We start from the raw sequence: 20,245 nt of genomic DNA, 5'->3' as shown, positions 1-20,245 counted from the left end.
CCACAAATGGGAATTAATTTCTCACTTAAATTTCTCACTTGGCAACAGATAGAAAGGGTGTAGTTATGAGATCCCTCCCATTATGGTGATGATGTGAGTGTTGTATTTGTGATCGGGTATAATTACATCAGGAAGGAAAGGAACTGAGTGAAGATTAAAGGGAAAGCCATCAAACATACCAACTCTTTGACTTCCATAATTTACACTGATATTTCTCATATTTGATTAAATATTCAGATTGCATTTACTCGAATCACTTACTTACTTTGGAAATATTTTATTCATTCAGGAGATCTGAGCATCACTGGCTAGGCCAGCATCTTTTACCCATCCCTAGTTGCCCTTCCTACAATGGCTTTACAAGATGTTCTTGTTGGAAGACAATGTTCTTCATGAATATCGATTTAGCTAAATTTCTTTTCCAATGCTCACATCAAAACAATATGATTTCTCTGATTTTCCTGAACCTTCAACTATTGGCTGACAGTTTTCTCGGAAATTAGTTTGTGTGGTAGAAGTTTTAGTTTTCAAATATGCTTTTGCACACCTTCTTCATTTTTAAATAATTTGCTACCAGAGATCAAAATGATCTAAGTATTCTTACCTCAGACAAATGGCTCCTTTGCAAAGGATTCTCAGCAGTTTTGCCAGCCTGGTTAACTGGAGAACTAAGTCTTCTTCCAGTATGACTGATAGGCAATGCCATTCTATTTGGATTGTTGAAGACTTCTTTATTGCCAGGATTGCTGGAACGTGTGGTTTGATACAATTGACTGTTAGGTGTTGCAGGACGACTTCCTTGAGTTAATGATGTTTGAGGTCTGTTATACTGGTTGTTAGGAATCCCATCTCTGCTGTTCTGGGGACTGGAGCTCTGTGGTAATTTACCTCTTTGGCTCCAAGGCGGAATCTCTTTCCCAAAAAGACTCGTTGGTGTCTGAGGTCGCAAGGTTTGGCCCAGTACTGTCTGCGACAGATCTCCATGGTAATTTGACATGGGTGACTTACTTTGCATATCCAAACTGCTTCCCATTTCAGATTCCACTGTTAATGTTTTTGCAGCGCAATCTTTGTCAGGTTCTGTAATAGAGAATTGTACTTTCTTTAGTCATAGGAGTGGAAAGCAGGTGACACAATGTGATGAACATCTTCCAATTAAAACTGGCCACAATGGGAGACAGATGAATTGAGAAAGGGGGTTGAACATAAAAGAGGACACAGAAAAAAATGTTGTCCTGAGTAATTCCAGAAGACCTTAGCTAGTGTTTTAATAAATATCTGGTCCAGGAAATGCAGAAGCCCTGGCATTTCATAAGATTTATTTTATTGTTTTTTGATAATTACCATTGGAGTCATAGAGATGTACAGCACTTCGGTCCAACTCGTCCATGCCAACCAGATATCTCAACCCAATCTAGTCCCACCTGCCAGTACACGGCCCATATCCTTCCAAACCCATCCTATTCATATACCCATCCAAATGCCTTTTAAATGTTACAATTGTACCAGCCTCCACCACTTCCTCTGGCAGCTCATTCCATACACATACCACCTTCTGTGTGAAAAAGTTTCCCCTCTCACCCTAAACTTATGCCCTCAAGCTCTGGACTCCCCCACCTCAGGGAAAAAAAACCTTTGCCTATTTATCCTATTCATGCCCCTCATGATCATATAAACCTCTATAAAGGTCACTCCTCAGCCTCCGACGCTCCAGGGAAAACAGCCCCAGCCTATTCAACCTGTCCCTACAGCTCAAATCTTCCAACCCTGGTAACATCCTTGTAAATCTTTTCTGAACCCTTTCAAGTTACCAACATCTTTCCGATAGGAAGGAGACCAGAATTGCATGCAATATTCCAACAGTGGCCTAATCAATGTCCTGTACAGCCACAATATGACCTCCCAACTCCTGTACTCAATACTCTGACCAATAAAGGAAGGCATACCAAACGCCTTCTTCACAATCCTATCTACCTGTGACTCCATTTTCAAGGAGCTAGGAACCTGCACTCCAAGGTCTCTTTGTTCAGTAACACTCCCTCGGACCTTACCATTAAGTGTATAAGTCCTGCTAAGATTTGCTTGCCCAAAATGCAGCACCTCGCATTTATCTGAATTAAACTCCATCTGCCACTTCTCAGCCCATTGGCCCATCTGGTCAAGATCCTGTTGTAATCTGAGATAACCCTCTTCGCTGTCCACTACACCTCCAATTTTGGTGTCACCTGCAAACTTACTAACTATACCTCTTATGCTCACATCCGAATCATTTATGTAAATGACGAAAATTAGTGGACCCAGCATCGATCCTTGTGGCACTGCACTGGTCACAGGCCTCCAGTCTGAAAAACAACCCTCCACCACCACCCTCTGTCTTCTACCTCTGAGCCAGCCATATCCAACATGTTTATTTGAAAGTATAAGCTTTCAAAGGTACCTGATGAAGGAGCAGTGCCTTGAAAGCTTGTACTTCCAAATAAACCTGCTGGACTATAACCTGACGTTGTATGATTTTTAACTTTGACCTCCCCAGCCCAATGCTGGCACCTCCACGTCATTGTAAAGAGGAGGAGTTTGTACATACCAGTGAGATGTTTCTCCACGGATAACATTTCTTTTGAGGCCATTAAATCTTTTGGCTGTTTCTGACTCAAAGATCCTCCACTTTGGCCAGGAGGTAGACAGGATTCCCAGAATGGCTGGCGCTGTTTGTACAGAAAAACGAGGTTATACAATTTCTTTTTATGTGTTCATTTAAATGAATCATTCATTTAAATGAATCAGTCACTGAAATAATCAGGACAGCCTTCAGAGGAACAGAATACAAGGTGTGGAAGTTATGTCACAAACGTCCTGGTTAGACTACAGTATAGACCACAGTGCTGGGAAATACACCCTGGAGAGAAAAACATGGAGTCAAGGGAGTGCATCATAGATCTCTGAGATTGAGACCTGAACTATGAGGAGAATTTAGTAAATGAAGGGGTGCTTTGATAGAAGTTTTAAAAATACAAAAAGGGAACACAGCGGGTAGGAACATAGGAACAGGAATAAGTCATTCAGTCCCTCAAGCCTGTTCCACCACTCAATGAGATCGTGGCCTACCTGTAGTCTGACTACAAACACCTGCCTTTGGCCATTTCTCTTCATACCCTTGCTTAATAAAAATAAATCTTCCTTAAATTTAAAATTAACAACTGAATCTGCACCCACCACTGATAGTGATTGAGTCATACAGCATAGAAGCAGACCCTTCGGCTCAACCAGTCCATGCTGACGATAATCCCAAACGAATCTAGTCCCACCTGTCTGCGCTTGGCCTATATCCCTCCAAATGTTTCTTATTCATGTACCTATCCAAATGTCTTTTAAATGTTATAACTGCACCCGCAACCATCACTTCATTTGGAAGTTCATTCTACACATGAACCACACTCTGTGTAAAAGAATTGTCCCTTACGCCTTTTTTAAACCTTTCTCCTCTCACCTTATAAATATGCCCCCAAGTCTTAATCCCCCATCCTAGGGAAAAAGACACTTACCATTCACCATATCCATGCCCCTCATGACTTTCTAAACCTCTATACGATCACCCCTCAGTCTCCTATACTCGAAGTGAGAAAAATCCCAGCCTATCCAGCCTCTCTCTATAACTCAAACCCTCCCTTCCTGGCAACATCCTGGTAAACCTTTTTGGAACCCTCTCCAACTTAATAAAATCCTTCCTATAACAGGGTGACCAGAACTGGACAGAGTACTTCAGAACAGTTCTAGGGGACACAGTTTCAAGGTGCAGGGGTGAGGGGGGGGTATGTTTAAAAGAGATGTGCAAGGCACACAAAGGGTGGGGAGTGCCTGGAACACGCTGCCAGACGAGGTGGTGGAAGCAGACCCAACTGCAGCATTCAAGAAGCACCTGGATGAAAACAGGAATAGGCAGGGAATAGAGGGATACGGATCCTGTCAGTGAAGACAGTTTCAATATGGAAGGGCAAAATGTACCGGGTGCAGGTTTGGAGGGCCGAAGGGCTTACTCATGTCTGCACAGTTCATTGTTATTGTTCTAAGAGGCTTCACTAATGTCCTGTATATCCTCAACGTAATATCCCAACTCCTATATTCAAAGGTTCAGTGAGCGGAAGTTATTTCCTCTGGCTGGGAAATCTCTCACTAGGAGGGTATCAGCTAGGAATTGAATCCAGTTCCCTTGGGAGTAAAATTAGGAATAATTTATTCATACAAACGGCAGTTATGCTCGATTAATTACTAAATTTAAAATTAAAATTGATAGATTTTTGTTCCTGAAGGCATTAAGGAATAAGGGCAAAGGCTGGTATATGGTGTTAGGTTACAGATCAACCACAATCTCACTGAAAGGTTTCAATAGGATCCCGGGCCTACTCCTCCTCTAAAGAACGACACTGATTTATAATGAAGTACACTTTCACAAATTCATAGAATGAAAACATGTCCACACCAACCCTCCAAAGAATAACCAGCCTAGACCCATTGCCCTACCATATTATCCTATATTTATTCCTGACTAATGCACCTAACTGACACATCCCTGGAGACTATGGGCAGTTTCCCATGGCCAATCCACCTAACCTGTACATCTTTGGATTGTGGGAGCACCCGGAGGAAACCCACGCAGACATGGGGAGAATATGCAAACTTCACATTGGAATTGAACCCAGGTTCTTGGAGCTGTGAGGCAGCAGTGCTAACCACTGAGCCACCGTGCTGCCCTACATACCAGGCATTTGTTGATATTTTACTAATAGATGATCCTAGAGAGGGAGATACTGAAATTCCATGGGCTTTCAACTAATCTTCCCCTGTAACTCAGACAGGGAATAATTGAATACTCAGAGAAATGGAATAAAAAATTCCTACGTGTGGCAGCAGGCCATTCGGCCCATTGAACTCACACCAATCCTCCGAAGAGCATCCCACCCAGACCCATGCCCCCCACCCTATATTTCCCATGGCTAATCCACCAAGCCTGCACACTGTGGGCAATTTAGCATGACCAATTCACCTGACCTGCACATCTTTGGACTGTGGGAGAAAACTGGAGCACCTGGAGGAAACCTACGCAGACAAGGGGAAAATGTGCAAACTCCACACAGACAGTCACCCGAGGATGAAATCGAACCCGGGTCCCTGGCACTGTGAGGCAGCAGCACTAACCACTGAGCCACTGTGGCATCTGCCAGCTTACAGATTTGTAGACTTGGAATATCAATGGTCTATTTGACTATATAATTACAACTGAGGAAGGGTCACTCAACCTGAAATGTTAATTCTGATTTCTCTCCACAGATGCATGTAGACCTGCTGAGCTTTTCCAGCAATGTCTGGTTTTGTTTCTGATTGACACCAACCTAAGTTTATTTGGTTTTTAATTACAACTGAGCGGAGTTCTATCCTTACTTGTTGTCATTCAGACATGAACACTTTCCAGTTGGAGTTTTTCCCAACCATTGACACCACTCGATCTGGAGCTTTCACCGATCTCATGCCAGGGTTAAAGTGGGAAACCGAGGGAACCCCCTGGCCTAGTTTCAAGGGATCAGCATTTTTCTGCAAATTGCAAAGAGGAAGCTTTGTTTACACTTTGTCATCCAGCTTTTATATTCTTCCTCCAAATCCCACATTAGAAAGCTACTATCAAATGTCAGGGCAAATAATATAGTAGGTTAATGAGAACACAATCATACTCCTCCTTGTGTTTGCTTCAAGCAGTGATTGGAGTTGACCCAATTATATTCCAGACCTTGCGTAAAAGTGCAGAATCTTAGATTCTAAGAGGTGCTTGTAGCATTGCATTACATGCAGTGGAAAACAATTATAATGAAAACTGATCATCTGAAAGTGAAAGTGAAGAATTTCAATGTAGATTCAAATTTATTAATCATTTAGCTAAATGGAATAGTGGAAGGAAGATTCTTATTTGCTTAATTTACAGAGTGTTGGCCAAAAATGGGCATCATTAATATATAATAGGGTGGTTCAAATTACAAACAAAAACAGAAATTGCTGGAAAACTGGTTCCAAAGAAGGGTCATTGGACTCGAAATTCTGACTCTTTTTCTTTCCAGAGATACTGCTAGACCTGCTGAGTTTCTCCAGCAGTTCCTGCTTCTCCTACAGATTTTCAGGCATCTGCACCACCCTCTGCCTGAAAAATGTTAACCCTCAGGTCCTTTTTCCTCCTCTCAGCTGAAACCTATGCCCTCTAGTTTTGGTCTCTCAAAGCCTAGGAAACAGACTTTGGCTATTCACTCAATCCATGCCCCTCCTGATTTTATAAATCTCCATAAGGGTCCCCTTCGGTCTCTGATGCTCCAGGGAAAATAGCCCTAGCCTATTCAACCCCTCTATATAACTCAAACCCTGCTGTCCTAGCCACATGCTTGTAAATCTTTTCTGTGCCTTCTCATGTTTAACAACATGCTTCTTATTGAAGGGTGATCAGAATTGAACATGGTACTCCAGAAGTGGCCTCACCAATGTCCTGTACAACCTCAAGCTCAACCATGACGTCTCAACCCCGACACTCAATGTTATGACCAAGGAAGGCAAGTATGTCAAATGCCTTCTTCACAACCCTGTCCATCTATTCACTCTCAAGGAACTATATACCGGCATTCCCACATCTCTTTGTCCAGCCACACTCCCCAGTGCCCTATCAGTAAGTCCTGCCCTGGTTTGCCTTACCAAAATGCGACACGTCACCTTTATCTAAATAAATTTCACCTGCCACTCCTTGGCCCATTGGCCCATTCTCATCAAGGGCCCAATGTCCACTGTTTTGGTGTCAAATTACTAACCATACCTCCTATACTCACGTCCAAATCATTTATATTCTTGTTTTATCAAATTACAAGCAGCTTGACAAAGTCAGTTGTCATACAGTCTGAATACTTCAAATGGTGGAGCAATTAAAAAATATTGGGGTATATTGTCAGAGGAATAGAATATAAAAGCTCCGTCCTCCGATAGAGAATAGGAAGTTGGGAGTTGGTAAACAGAGTAAAGTAGGGTGGTGGAAAATTTTGCCAGAATCTTGCCTCAAATGAATTATAACCAGAATTCGACCATCAAGCCAGAGCCCCCTATGCCTTTTAAACTGAGCTCAGTCTTCTGCATATGAATAGCTGTGACTGAATATGACCATGCTTTAGGGTTTTTACTCCAATTAGCTGGATGTTGGAAATGGCGTTCGATAAGTTCACTATCTACATGAAAGTCTTGGACTCAGAAAAAGAAGCACAACTACAATAGATTGGGCTGAAATTAAATTAAATAGGTAATGCCAAGAAACGCTTTAACAAAATGCAAGATGGTGTTGATAAACTTGCAGAATGAGGCACGCAAATGGAAAATTAATTATAGAGATAAGTGTGATAGGACACATTTTTGTAGGGGCAGTCAGACTGCAACCTACTGTCTGGGGAGATAAGAGTCTGAATTGGACTGAGAAACAGAGGGATTGAGGTGTACAGTTCCACAAATTATAAAGGACAGATTAGTAGATTAATAAAAGCACAAGTAAAGAAATGTAAAACACTTGGGTTCATATCGAGAGGAACTGAATTGAAAAGCAATATCCAGGCTTGGGCCCAGCCCACAAGTCTCATTCCTGATGAAGGGCTTATGCCTGAAACATTGATTCTCCTGCTCCTCAGATGCTGCCTGACCTGCTGTGCTTTTCCAGCATCACACTCTCCAGAATCTGCAGTTCTCACATTCTCCTTGGACTGACATGTGGAAAGTAACATTCGTGCCACACAAATGTCCATCACCAATAACAAACTATTTAACCACCATTCCTTGACGTGCTGTTATCATCACTGAGTCCTCCACAATCAACAGTCTGGAAGTTATCATTGACCATAAATTCAACTGGACTCACCGTATAAACACAGTGACTACAAGAGCAGGTCAGAGGCGAGGGACACAGGAGGGAGTAACACACCTCCTGACTCCCCAGAGCCTGTCCACACCATCTACAAGGCACAAGTCAGGAGTGTGATGGAATACTCCCCACTTGCCTGGATGAATGCAGCTCCAACAACACTCAAGAAGCTTGACACTATCCAGGATAAAGCATTTGTGATTGGCACCACATCCACAAGAATCCACTCTCTCCACCACCGATGTTCAGTAGCAGCAGTGTGTACTATCTACGAGATGCACTTCAGAAATTCACCAAAGATCCTCAGACGTACCTTCCAAACACACGACCACTTCCATCTAGAAGGACAAGGGCAGCAGGCAAATGGAAACACCACCACCTTCAAGTTCCCCTCCAAGCCACTCACCATCTTGACTTGGAAATATATCACCTCGCTGTTGCTAGGTCAAAATCCTGGAAGTCCCTCCTTGAGGGCATTGTGGGTCAACCCACAGCAGGTGGACTGCAGAGGTTGAAGAAGGCAGCTCAACCCCTTCTCAAGGTCAACGAGGGACGGACGATAAATGCTGGGCCAGACAGCGACGTTCACGTCCCACAAAATGAATAAACGAAAATATATCGAGAGACTGGAGAGGGTGCAGAAAAACAAAAGGATGAGGCCAGAACAGAGGTTACAATGACCAGGAGAGACTAGTTTCAGGTTGAGATTCTTTTCCTGAACAAGGCTTCAGAGGTGGAAGAGGAGATGGCAGATCACTCAGTGCCCAGCTAGAAAATTTAATCTCTATCCTTTTCAATACCAAACAAAAATCTTGAAAAACAAATAAAACATCTTTCTCACTTGGCTAGTTTCCTCCCCCACCTCCAGTACAACCTCTCTCTCAATGTTGGGAAAACTAAAGAACTGATGATTGACTTCAGAAAGAAAGGAGGAGAATATGCCCATGTCTACATCACTGGAGTGGAGGTTGAGAGGGTAGAGAGTGTCAAGTTCCTCAGAGTGACAATAACCAACAACCTGTCCTGGACTTGTCATGTATATGTGACAGTCAAGAACGCACAACAATGCCTCTCCTTCCTCAGGCAGTTCAGGAAATTCGGCCTGTCCATAAGGACCCTCACTAACTTCTACAGATGCACCATTGAAAGCACAGTGTCCGGGTACATAATGTCCTGGTGGTGTGCTCAGCCCAGACCATCACGGAAGCCAACCTTCTATCCATGGACTCCATTTACATGGCTCACTGCCACAGAAAGGCTGCCAACATCATCAAAGACCCTTCTCACCCTGGTAGTGCTCTCTTCCAACCTCTTCCATCAGGCAGAAGATACAGAAGTCTGAAAACATGCACCAACAAGTTCAGGAACAGTGTTTTCCCTGCTGTTATTAGACCTCTCTAACATGAAATAATGCTGATCATGCTAACGCTGCTCTTGCCCAGTGCACACCCTGTGCAATGTAACCTGTATGCCTCTGTCTAAGTCTTTTTGTTCTGCACATCCTTGCTTACTATGATCAGCCTGTACTACTCATAAACAAAACTTTCCACTGTACTTTGGTGCACATGACAATCAATCAATCAATCAATTTAGATGCATTTTATCAAAAAGTAATCGACGCCACAGCTCAACCTTAGAAATCCCACATTTCATGGGAAAATGGGATTTAGAAGCGGGAGTAGGCCATTCAGCCCATCAAGCGTGACCCACCATTCGATAAAACCATGGCTTTCATTCTGCACTCAACTCCACTTTCTGGTCTGCTCCTATAGCCCTCCAGTCTCCTGCACCTCAAAATCTACCTCAGCAATGTTACAAATCACACAACACCTGCTTTTGGGGCTCCTTCATCAGGCGGTTGTCTCCGAAAGCTAGTGTGCTTCCAATTAAACCTGTTGGACTATAACCTGGTGTTGTGTGATTTTTAACTTTGTACACCCCAGTCCAACACTGGCCTCTCCAAATCATGACTACCTCAGCAATGAATAACATAGCCTCCTCTCTGGGGAAAATCATTCCACTGACTGGTAATCGTCTGAAAGAGAAAAGAAAAATTCCTCATCTCCACCTTAAAAGTGAGAGTTCTTTTTCTTAAACTGTGCCGTCAGGATCCATCTTGTTAAGGTCTCTCAGATATTTCAAGGCGATAATTCCTACTCTTCTAGACACATTCAATGTGGCAAAAATTGGTGGCCCCTCAGAGGATTGGAAAAGTTTAAAAACTATCAAACAATAACCAAGAAAAAGGGAAAATAAAAAGCAAACATTGTGCCAGTCTTTGCAGGAGAATATACTATTGGCATTCCGAAGATACTCAATGGGCAGGAAAGCTTTTGCTGACCATTCTTAGTTGCCCTTGAGAAGGTGGTGGTGAGCTCTATTCATTAATATTCAAGGTTGAGGCAGGTAGATTTCTATTCAGTCAGGAAATCACGTTTTATGGGGCAGGAAAATGGAGTTCAGAATGACTGGATCAGACTTGATCTCAGTGAACGGCAGGACAGATTTGATGTTGATCCTTCCTCAGAGCTGGTCATTAACACTAACTCGTGATTTCTCTCTGCTGATGCTGCCAGACCTGCCGAGTTTCTCCAGCAATTTCTGATTTGGTTGCAATAGATTAGATCAGCTTGTTAATTAACATGGTTGGGGAGGGGTGGTGGGAATGGTGTGGTGGTATTATCCACCACAGCGATTGGTGGAATTTAAATTTAAATTAAAGTAGAGGTCTTGTGGTACAGTGACAGTGCAAATACTCCTGGGAGAATGTCCTACCTTTCACTGAGGTGTGTCATAACATGGCATTGGTTTCTTTATTCTTTCTTGGGATCTGGGCATCACAGCTAAGGTCAGCATTTGTTACCAATCCTGAATCACTCTGGGATTGAGCAACTTAATGGCCATTTCAGAGCGCAGTTAAGGGCCAACACCTTTCTCTGGTGCTGGAGTCCCACAGAGTCCAGACCAGGTAAGAATGGGCAGACTTGTCCCCCTAATGGAACATGGATGAATTAATTGGGGTTTGATGGTCACCATTATTGAGATTAGTTTTCGACTTGAGATTTGTATTAGAGTCATAAAATCATGGAGACAGGCCGTTCAGCCCAACTGGTCCAGGCTGACCAAAATGCCCATCCACGCTAACCCCATTTCCCTGCACTTGGCCCATATCCTTCTAAATCTTTCCTATTCATGAATTTACTCAAATGCCTTTTAAATGTTGTTAATGTACCAACCTCAACCACTTCCACTGGCAGCTCATTCCATTTGTGTACCACCCTCTGTGTAAGAAAGTAGCCCCTTGAGTTCCCTTTTATTCTTTTCCATCCAAATTTAAACCGACGCCCTCTCGGCCTTGAGTCCCCAACCCTGGGAAAATGACTGAGTGCATTCACCCTATCAATGCCTCACCTGATCTTAGGATATTAACTTGGTTTAAACTCAGTCAGCCGACATGATGGGAATTGAACCTGTGAGTCCAGCACATAAGCAAAAATAGGAATTGCTGGAGAAACTCAGCAAATCTGATGGCATCTGTGGAGAGAAAGCAGAGCTAACATTTTTATTATTGAATGCTCGCCTGGGCCTGTGGCTAGATGCATGTGTCATTAATCCTAGTTATTTTTAATCAACTCTATTCAGACACATTGCGTCACCTCTGGAGTAGATGGGACTTGAATCTGGACCTTTTGAGCCTGAGGTAGGGACACTACCACTGTGCGACATGAGTATTTTTTAACTGAGTTTCTAAATTCCTCCTTTTTTTGGTGTTGCATTAATTATATAATTGCTGTTTGCATACCCTTGCTGTTAATTGAGGAGATATTTGCCTACAGTTCAACAGTGCCAACACCCAAAAATACTTAACTGCCTGGGAAGTAATTCAGAGGATCCTCAGGATATGAAAGGTGCCATATAAATGGAAGCTTGTTTGTTTATTTTTAAACACATGTAAACAAAATTGTGAAAATGTGGGCCAAAATATCCAGTCTGAAACGCAATAACTGACATAGGTGTGAAAAACGTCCCTACTTTTCTGTGGACAAAACAAACCACATAGACCGAAAAGCACTCATTCTGCAAAACAAAAATATTTATTCTTCAAAGAGCCTGGAGATTCTCTATCAATTTCCTGTAAGGAAGTTGCTTCCAGCAAGTCGTATCTAGGTTTTATTGATTTGATTACGCAAAAATAGGCTTGCACAATACTGGCAATAAAAGTTAACCAAATATTCAATTCAAACAAAACATCATGCTGGTAATGGATCTTGTAAGCAGGTTTATCACGACTGATCATCCATCACGATAGACAAGTCGTCTGTAATTCAATTTACTTACAGGGCCTGACACTTGAGAAGCACTCTCAAATTCGTCTTCATCTTGCATCACTCTTTCCACCCCAAGCAATGGAGCTGTTCCAAAAGAATACATAACTCATTCTGAAACACTCATATCATCTTTAAGCAATAATTAATCTCAAACAGCATAGTCATACACATGTGTGTTAAATAAATAAGATCCACGTGTGTATTAGAGATTTCAGAGCCAGTATTAGTCTCTGGTGTTCTAGATACAAGCACAAAAAGGCTGCAGGGGAGGGTAGAATTGATCTGTTTTGTAATGGATACACACCCACACCACGTGCCAACCCTTCTGGAGGAATTTGGCATAGGTGTTGGAAGCTCCTACCAAAAACTGGCAGGAGTGTTTTTTTTATAAATAACATTTATATAATTTAAGGTGGTGATCCTAATGTTCCTTCTGGCTTTTTTTTTTGGGAGCATGCTAATGAGAACCATACAGAATGGGGATACAGAGGAACTGGGCTCCATACAGAGTAAACAAGAAGGACCAAGCAAAGGATTCATTGACTGTTGAAGGATTTTTTTCTGGATTTTTAAGGATGACTTTCTACTTCCAGCTAAACTCTCAGAGTTCTTTGCATCAACTGCTGTTCTGCTGCAGCCCCACCTGGGACCAGCCCTCAATGTTCCATTGGAGTTCCCTCATTACGCTTTCCCCACCAATGATTAGATGCCTCTCTATCCCGCCAGGAAAGCTGAAGACACAGGTATAGAACGTGAAGGCCTGCTAATGTGATAGACACCTATTAAGGTGACACGGTGGCTCTGTGGATGGCACTGCTGCCTCACAGCACCAGGGACACAGGTTCGCTTCCAGTCTCATTCTCCCTGTGTCTGTGTGGGTTTCCTCTGGGTGCTCTGTTTCCTTCCAGAGTCCAGGGATGTGCAGATTAGGTGGATTGACCATGGGAAAGAGGCGTTATAGGAATGGAGAGGGTCTGGGTGGGATGTTCTTTGGAGGGTCAGTGCGGGCTGAATAGCCTGCTTCCACACTATAGGGATTTGATGCTTCTATTTCACGGATCCAACTCAATTCTGGAACAATCGGACCAAGTGAAGTCAACTGCACTGGAGAACTATGCTCAAGAGTTTGTTTTGAGCATCATCGTATCTGAGACTCTCACTGAGGAGCTCACATTGTCACAAAGTGAGCAGTCTTCATTGTCTGGAAGAACAATCCAATGTCAGACGTCAAGAAAGCAGTATTCATGGAATCATACAGTACAGAAAAGGCCCTTCAACCCATCGAATCTGTACTGCCAAAAATATACAACAGCAAACATTTTATTAACCAGCAGCTATGGGACCAGGAATGTGCCCATTGATCAAATATCCCCTTTGATCAAGAGATCCACATAATCATAGAGTCATGAACTCAGGGAGATGTACAGCACAGAAACAGACCCTTCAGTCCAACGTGTCCATGATGACCAGATTTCCCAACCTAATCCAATCCCATTTGCCAGCACTTGGTCCATATCCTCTAAACCTTTCCTATTCATATAACCATTCAGATGCCTTTTAAATAATGCAATTGTACCAGCCTCCACCACTTCCTCTGGCAGCTCATTTGATACACACACCACCCTCAACGTGAAAAAGTTGCCCATTAGGTCACTTTTATATCTTTCCCCTCTCACTCTAAACCTATGCCCTCTAGTTCTGGACTCCCCGACCCCAGGGAAAAGACTTTGTCTATTTATCCTATCCATGTCCCTCATAATTTTGTAAATCTCTATAAGGTCACCCCTCAGCCTTCAACGCTCAAGGGAAAACAGCCCCAGGTTATTAAGTCTTTCCCTATAACTCAAATCCTCTAACCCTGGAATCATCTTTTATAAATCTTTTCTGCACACTTTCAAGTTTCACAACATCTTTCCGATAGGAAGAAGACCAGAATTGCATGCAATATTCCAACAGTAGCCTAGCCAATGTCCTGTACAGCTGTAACATGACCTCCCAACTCCGACACTCAATGCTCTGACCAATAAAGGAAAGCATACCAAATATCTTCTTCACTATCCTATCTACCTGTGACTCTACTTTCAAGGAGCTGTAAATCTGCAACCCAAGGTCTCTTTGTTCAGGGTCCGGTCTTTCACATTAAGTATATAAGTCTTGTTTAGATTTGCTTTCCCAAAACGCAGCACATTGCATTTATAAAAGTTAAACTCCATCTGCCACTCCTCAGCCCATTGGCCCATCTGATCAATATCCCATTTTAATTTGAGGTAACCTTCTTCACTGTCCACTACACTTCCAATTTTGGTGTTATCTGCAAATTTACTAACTATAAAACACACACTAAATAATTGAAACGTAATGCAGGGGGGATACACATCGCTGTTATACTTTATTTACAGCATAAATCACCTAAATAATAATGCAACTTTTCCCTTAATTAAGACTTACTGGTAGAGAGCCTTCTCAATTGCACCTTCAGGTAATTACTTGGCTATCATGGACACATTACGATAATACAGTAAATGTCTGCTATTTGAGGAACATAATCTTTGCTGGTTTATTGAAAGGGCCGGTACTTAAGGTATCAGTTCAAACAAAGTTGAGAATCAATGTTTGGGGCATTAGCCCTTCATCCTCGGATGCTACCTGACCTGCTGTGCTATTCCAGCACCACACTCTCGCCTGTGATCTCCAGCATCTGCAGTGCTCATTTTCCCTCAGTTCAAACAAAGTTTGCTGTATTACCTACACAAGTCCCACTTCCCTGTATGATGCCCATAGACTTGAATGATGTGGAACTTCAAGTATTAATCCAAATACTTCTTAAAGGTTTGTGTGAGGATTCCCGCCTCCCAGGCAGTGAGTTCCAGATTCTCTGAGTAAAAAATGCTTTTCCTCAAATTACCTCTAAACCTCCTTCCATTCACTTTAAAATTATGTCTCCTTATTATTGACCCTTCAACTGAGAGGAACAGTCCATGCCCCTCATAATCATACACACGTCCATCAAACAGAGGTTACTCCACCAAACCAAGATCCATTGGATTGGTGGTAATATATTAGCATGGATTGACAATTGGTTGAAGGACAGAAAGTGAAATAGAAATAACCAGAGAGGGTAGCACAAGGCTCAGATTCCTTCCCTAATTGACGTTAGTAAACCAGACGAGGTTTTTTTGACAGTCAACAATGGATCCATTGCCATCATTAGACTCTTAATTGTAGATTTTAAGTTTAAAGCAAACTTCACCATTTGCTGTGGCAGGATTTGAACCTGGGACCCCAGAAATTTACCTGGGTCTCAGGACTAACAGTCCAGTGATAATATCATGATGCTGTCACCACCCCTAAATCACAAGGAGTTAGCATATGGGCACAGCAATCAATTTGGAATTCAAATGGTGTTTAGATTGCAGTGTGGAAACAGGCCCTTCGGCCCAACAAGTCCACACCGACCCACCGAAGCGCAACCCACCCAGACCCATTCCCCTACATTTAACCCTTCACCTAACACTACGGGCAATTTAGCATGGCCAATTCACCTGACCCGCACATTTTTGGATTGTGGGAGGAAACCAGAGCACCCGGAGGAAATCCACGCAGACACGGGCAGAATGTGCAAACTCCACACTGACAGTCGCCCAAGGCAGGAATTGAACCCGGGTCTCTGGAGCTGTGGGCAGCAGCGCTAACCACTGAGCCACTGTTAGAATTTTTTACAAAGGGGTTGGAGAGTAAGACTAATGAAACTTTACTAAAGTGATATATTGCATCTTAGCAAGTTACACTGATGTGGTGGAAATCATTACAGAGGCTGTGAGAAGCACCGGGATGGCGGATCTTACTCATTCGAGATCCACATCCTTGTGGCATGGTCATAGTGGGTGATGCTTAAAGCACGCCTCAGAATTAACCCTTTCAGACCCATAATGCCTTATACAGCAGAAAGAGATTGTGTGTGCCAGGCCGATACTGTCTGAATTTTGGAATAATAGGAAGAGATCTTAAAGAAACATTAAAAAATTCTTGAGATAACAGAAACCCTGAAGAAAGGCTTATGCCTGAAACGTCGATTTTCCTGTTCCTTGGATGCTGCCTGACCTGCTACGCTTTTCCAGCAACACATTTTTCAGCTTCATAACAGAAACCAAGCAAAGCAGCCTTGAAAGAGTCTTACAGTTGCAGAGTATTGGAAATGCATTTACTGAGTCCATTAGAAAACAAACATATTATGGACACATATATTTGAAGTTTACAGGTCATATACAATCAAATATTAAGAAAGCTATGGCCTGTGTGAAAGAATATAGTATTGGAATATTCCCCCTGCATCACAATGACTTAGAAGGTAGTTCACCACCTCCTTCTCAAAGGCAAATAGCAACAGGAGATATATACTGGCCCAGCCAGTTAAAGCTCATGTTTCATGAATGAAGAAAAAACATCACAATTTCAGTGTTTAAAAAATGACACAACTGGGTGCAGATATTCAGACTCCTAATTAACAGACATTCCTGATGAATTTACAGCCTGACTGAGTAACAGATAAATTGCATATTTTACAGCCCTCTGGTTGTATATTGACATGCTATTATTATCTGTCATCCTAATCCTAGCTCCTATTCCAAGCAGTCACATGTGACAAGACCTATTATAAAAATGCATAAGTCTGCAGCCACTTGCACGTGGTGAATTAGGTTCAGAACAGATGGTTTAAGTCACTGGCAGATTTACGATGTGCTTGAGGGCATGGCAGATATGCTGTCTCACCATGTATTCCTTCCTTAATTGATGCACTGTGGAATTATCCAAAAGTTGCCAGTTTTGCGCAAGAAACCCAAGCGTGTGGATCCACTTGCTTGTCGGCATAGTCTGAGTGAAGGACAGAAGATCAATTCTCCACAAGTCCTTCATTTGCCAATATAATGGCATGATGAATGTGGTGTCTGAATTATTGGGAACAACTGAGCTACATTAATGGCACCTCCAGTATAGAAAGCAGGCAGGTCATGGACACACCTCCATTTCCACCTTGGTGACGCGTAGGTCTAATCTGCAAGGTACAGTTTGTAGGAACAGTGATACACAACATTGCTTAAATTGTTGTCTTTGAGATTCATGAATGCAATCATTCCTTAAAATGATGGAGTTCAGCTGTCCAACGGAATTATGGAAATAAATACAGAAAACAACAAATGCTGGAGATCACAGCAGGTCAGGTAGCATCCACGGAGAGAGAGAGACAGCAAGGTAAGTTTTCGAGTCTAGATGGCTCTTCATCAGAGCTAATGTGAAGTGTGGAGGGGGCAACATTTATGCGATGGTGGGGGAGAAAGGGTGTTGACAGTGCAGGTTAAGTGATCGGAGATGTGAGAACGGTAGAACAATGGTATGGGAAATGAATAGCTCATCTAAGTTTTTTAGCAATTAAATCATAAAGCTGAATTAAAGATTAAGGCGAATTGAAACAAACACAGTAAGTGCTGGAGCAGGACTGGCAGCATCCGTGGAGAGAGAGAAATTGAGTTAATGCTTTCAGTCCACTAGGAGTTCTTCACAATGGAGAGGGGATGAAATGGGTCCTTGCCTTACAGTCTTCTCCCCAACCCCACCATGGGCTTGTTTTGGTTGTTTACATTGCACTCAGTGAAAAGGAGCCATTTTCACCTTTTCACACCTTTATTACACCCTTTTCATGTCTCTAGTTCCCTTCTACCCCTATTGTCCTTTGCACTGGGCCTTTGCAATCTCTGTTCTCGTGGTTCCTCCTCTGCCTCTTTGAAAAATTTGAAAAACACCAATCTCCATCCCTTTTCAGTTCTGAAGAAGAGTAATATTGGACTTGATGCATTAGTTCTGTTTTCTTTCTCCACAGATGCTGTCAGATTTGCTGAGTTTCTCCAGCACTTTCTGTTTTTATTTCGGATTTCCAGCATCTGCAGTACTTTAGTTTTATTTATGCTGAATTAGAATCTTTACCCAAAGATATAACAGAAAGACATCTAGATATTAAGAGTATCACAAAGAGTAGACAGCATGGATTCCAAACGTAAAGATCATGTGTGACAACTGAATTGAACTCTGAAGCTGTCACAGATAAAGCAGACAAGGGTAATGGAGTGGATGTAACATATATTGTGTTTCAAAATGCCTATTGTAAGGTACCAAATAGCAGATTCACGTTCAATATGGTTCACATTTAAAGAAATATCTTGTAATTTTCAATGGATATTTATCCCATTGCTTCACCATCTTGGAAACTGAACAAGATGACATTGGAGTAGGGTTCCTGTGCTGAAGCTCGTTCACTTGGATCACTTTGCTTTTCTTCTTTTCTCTCCTTTTTCTACTTTTTTGTCTCTCTCTGTATCTTTACCTATCACTTGTCCTAAGCTGTAGAGTGTGGTGCTGGAAAAGCACAGCAGATCAGGCAGCATCTGAAGAGCCGAAGCATCGATGTTTCAGACATAGGCTCTTCATCAGGAAAGGCTTGATTCTCGATGAAGGGCTTATGCCCGAAACATTGATTCTCCTGCTCCTCGGATGCTGCCTGACCTGCTGTGCTTTTCCAACACCACACTCTCGACTCTGATCCCCAGCATCTGCAGACCTCACTTTCTCCTTGTCCTAAGCTTGGATGGCAATGATGGTAGTAAGAACTCAGCACAGACCTCCAGCAAGCCCACCGCGGGCCCACCGCGTGGACCTTGAGTGGGTTCAGCACACTGAGCTCCAGCAGGCCCAGTCTGGACCCGAGCGGGCCCACCGCATGGACCTTGAGTGGGTTCAGCACACGGAGCTCCAGCAGGCCCAGACCAAACCCAGACCAAGTGCATGGACCGCGAGAGAATTTACCATGAACCTCAAGCAGAGCTAGAGCACGGACCTTGAGCAGATCAAGCTTACAGATCCCATTCAGGCCCAGCACGGAGGAGAGTGGGCCCATTGCGGACCTTGAGTGAACACTTACTTACTTCAAGCACAGGACCTGGCATAGGAAGTGGCAGCTCATCCATCAACAAACATGCCATTGGTGAGGTAAACCCAGTGGTGAAAGATGGCACCTGAGGGTCAGCGACTCTGATGTTGGTTGGGTCCAGTGTGGATGGCAGTGAGGCGGTGAGGGAGAGATGACAATGCAGGTGTAATTGATGGTGAAGATCTTGCTCAGGACCAACAGACTCTCTTTAAGCTATATCTTTCATTCTTTCCCTTTATTTTTAAATTATTCAAAATAGTGCCCAATACACATGAAAGTAAAATGATTTATTAAGAAATATAAAATTCATGGCAAAGTGGTCCATTCATGGCTAGCAAAAGAGAGAAAGGATTCATTCAAAAGAAGAGAATGGTTATATTATCATAAAAAACGTTCAGGCTAAAAGCTGTAACATTTACCAAGTTGCCAAATAATTTCACTGCAGAAAGAGAATGCAATCAGTTTGATGGAGCTACAGTCCTGTTAAGGGTTGTTAACATTGAAAGGAGAAACCTAAATGACAGAACTAAGCCATAAAATTTCATGTTTCTTTGACAAAGACAAACTTTACGGTCAATCAAAAAGTATTAAACAAAGTAAGCACTATTAGCAATATAGCTTATCAACATTTATGCTATCACCTCAGTTTCACTTTCAGTTTCCTGCCACGAATTTCTCTGCCTTAAATATTGAATGTTTGTTATCTTTTTCTGGGATAGATTCGAAAAGTATAATACTGCTCCCCAAAATGCACTCTGGTGTCTCTTCATTGTTCCAGCTGTTCACTAAGAGACAAGATTTAACCAGGGTACTTACATTAACTTTGGATTAAGAATTCTTTCTCTCTCTGTATGACCACACAACTCGTAACTCCGTGACTTGATAATAGGCCCCCTTGTGTTGTGAGCCAAAGCATCAGAAAACCCTGGATTAACAACAACTTACTGCTGTGGTTCCAAACTGCAGCCCAGCTGATTATATCTACAAATCAAAGTACAAGGAGGTTAACCATTG

General features: G+C 42.6%; 1 protein-coding gene across 1 annotated transcript in view; it reads right to left on the bottom strand.

Moving 5' to 3' along the window:
* cunh8orf34 (chromosome unknown C8orf34 homolog) overlaps window positions 1-20,245 on the bottom strand; it is a 398,588-nt gene that overhangs the window by 21,864 nt on the left and 356,479 nt on the right. Inside the window, exons 10-12 of the mRNA XM_043689235.2 lie at window positions 12,263-12,336; window positions 2,585-2,705; window positions 605-1,080 (exon numbers count right to left, since the gene is read on the bottom strand). Coding sequence (XP_043545170.2) covers window positions 605-1,080; window positions 2,585-2,705; window positions 12,263-12,336 — 671 coding nt within the window. The remainder of the gene's footprint in view (window positions 1-604; window positions 1,081-2,584; window positions 2,706-12,262; window positions 12,337-20,245) is intronic.

Source organism: Chiloscyllium plagiosum, unplaced genomic scaffold, assembly GCF_037043375.1.
Source record: "Chiloscyllium plagiosum isolate Xiang-an unplaced genomic scaffold, Cpla_swu_hap1 HiC_scaffold_4, whole genome shotgun sequence".
Lineage (NCBI taxonomy): Eukaryota > Metazoa > Chordata > Chondrichthyes > Orectolobiformes > Hemiscylliidae > Chiloscyllium > Chiloscyllium plagiosum.
Note: the sequence above shows the minus strand (reverse complement) of the source record. Positions and strands in the feature narration are given on the sequence as shown.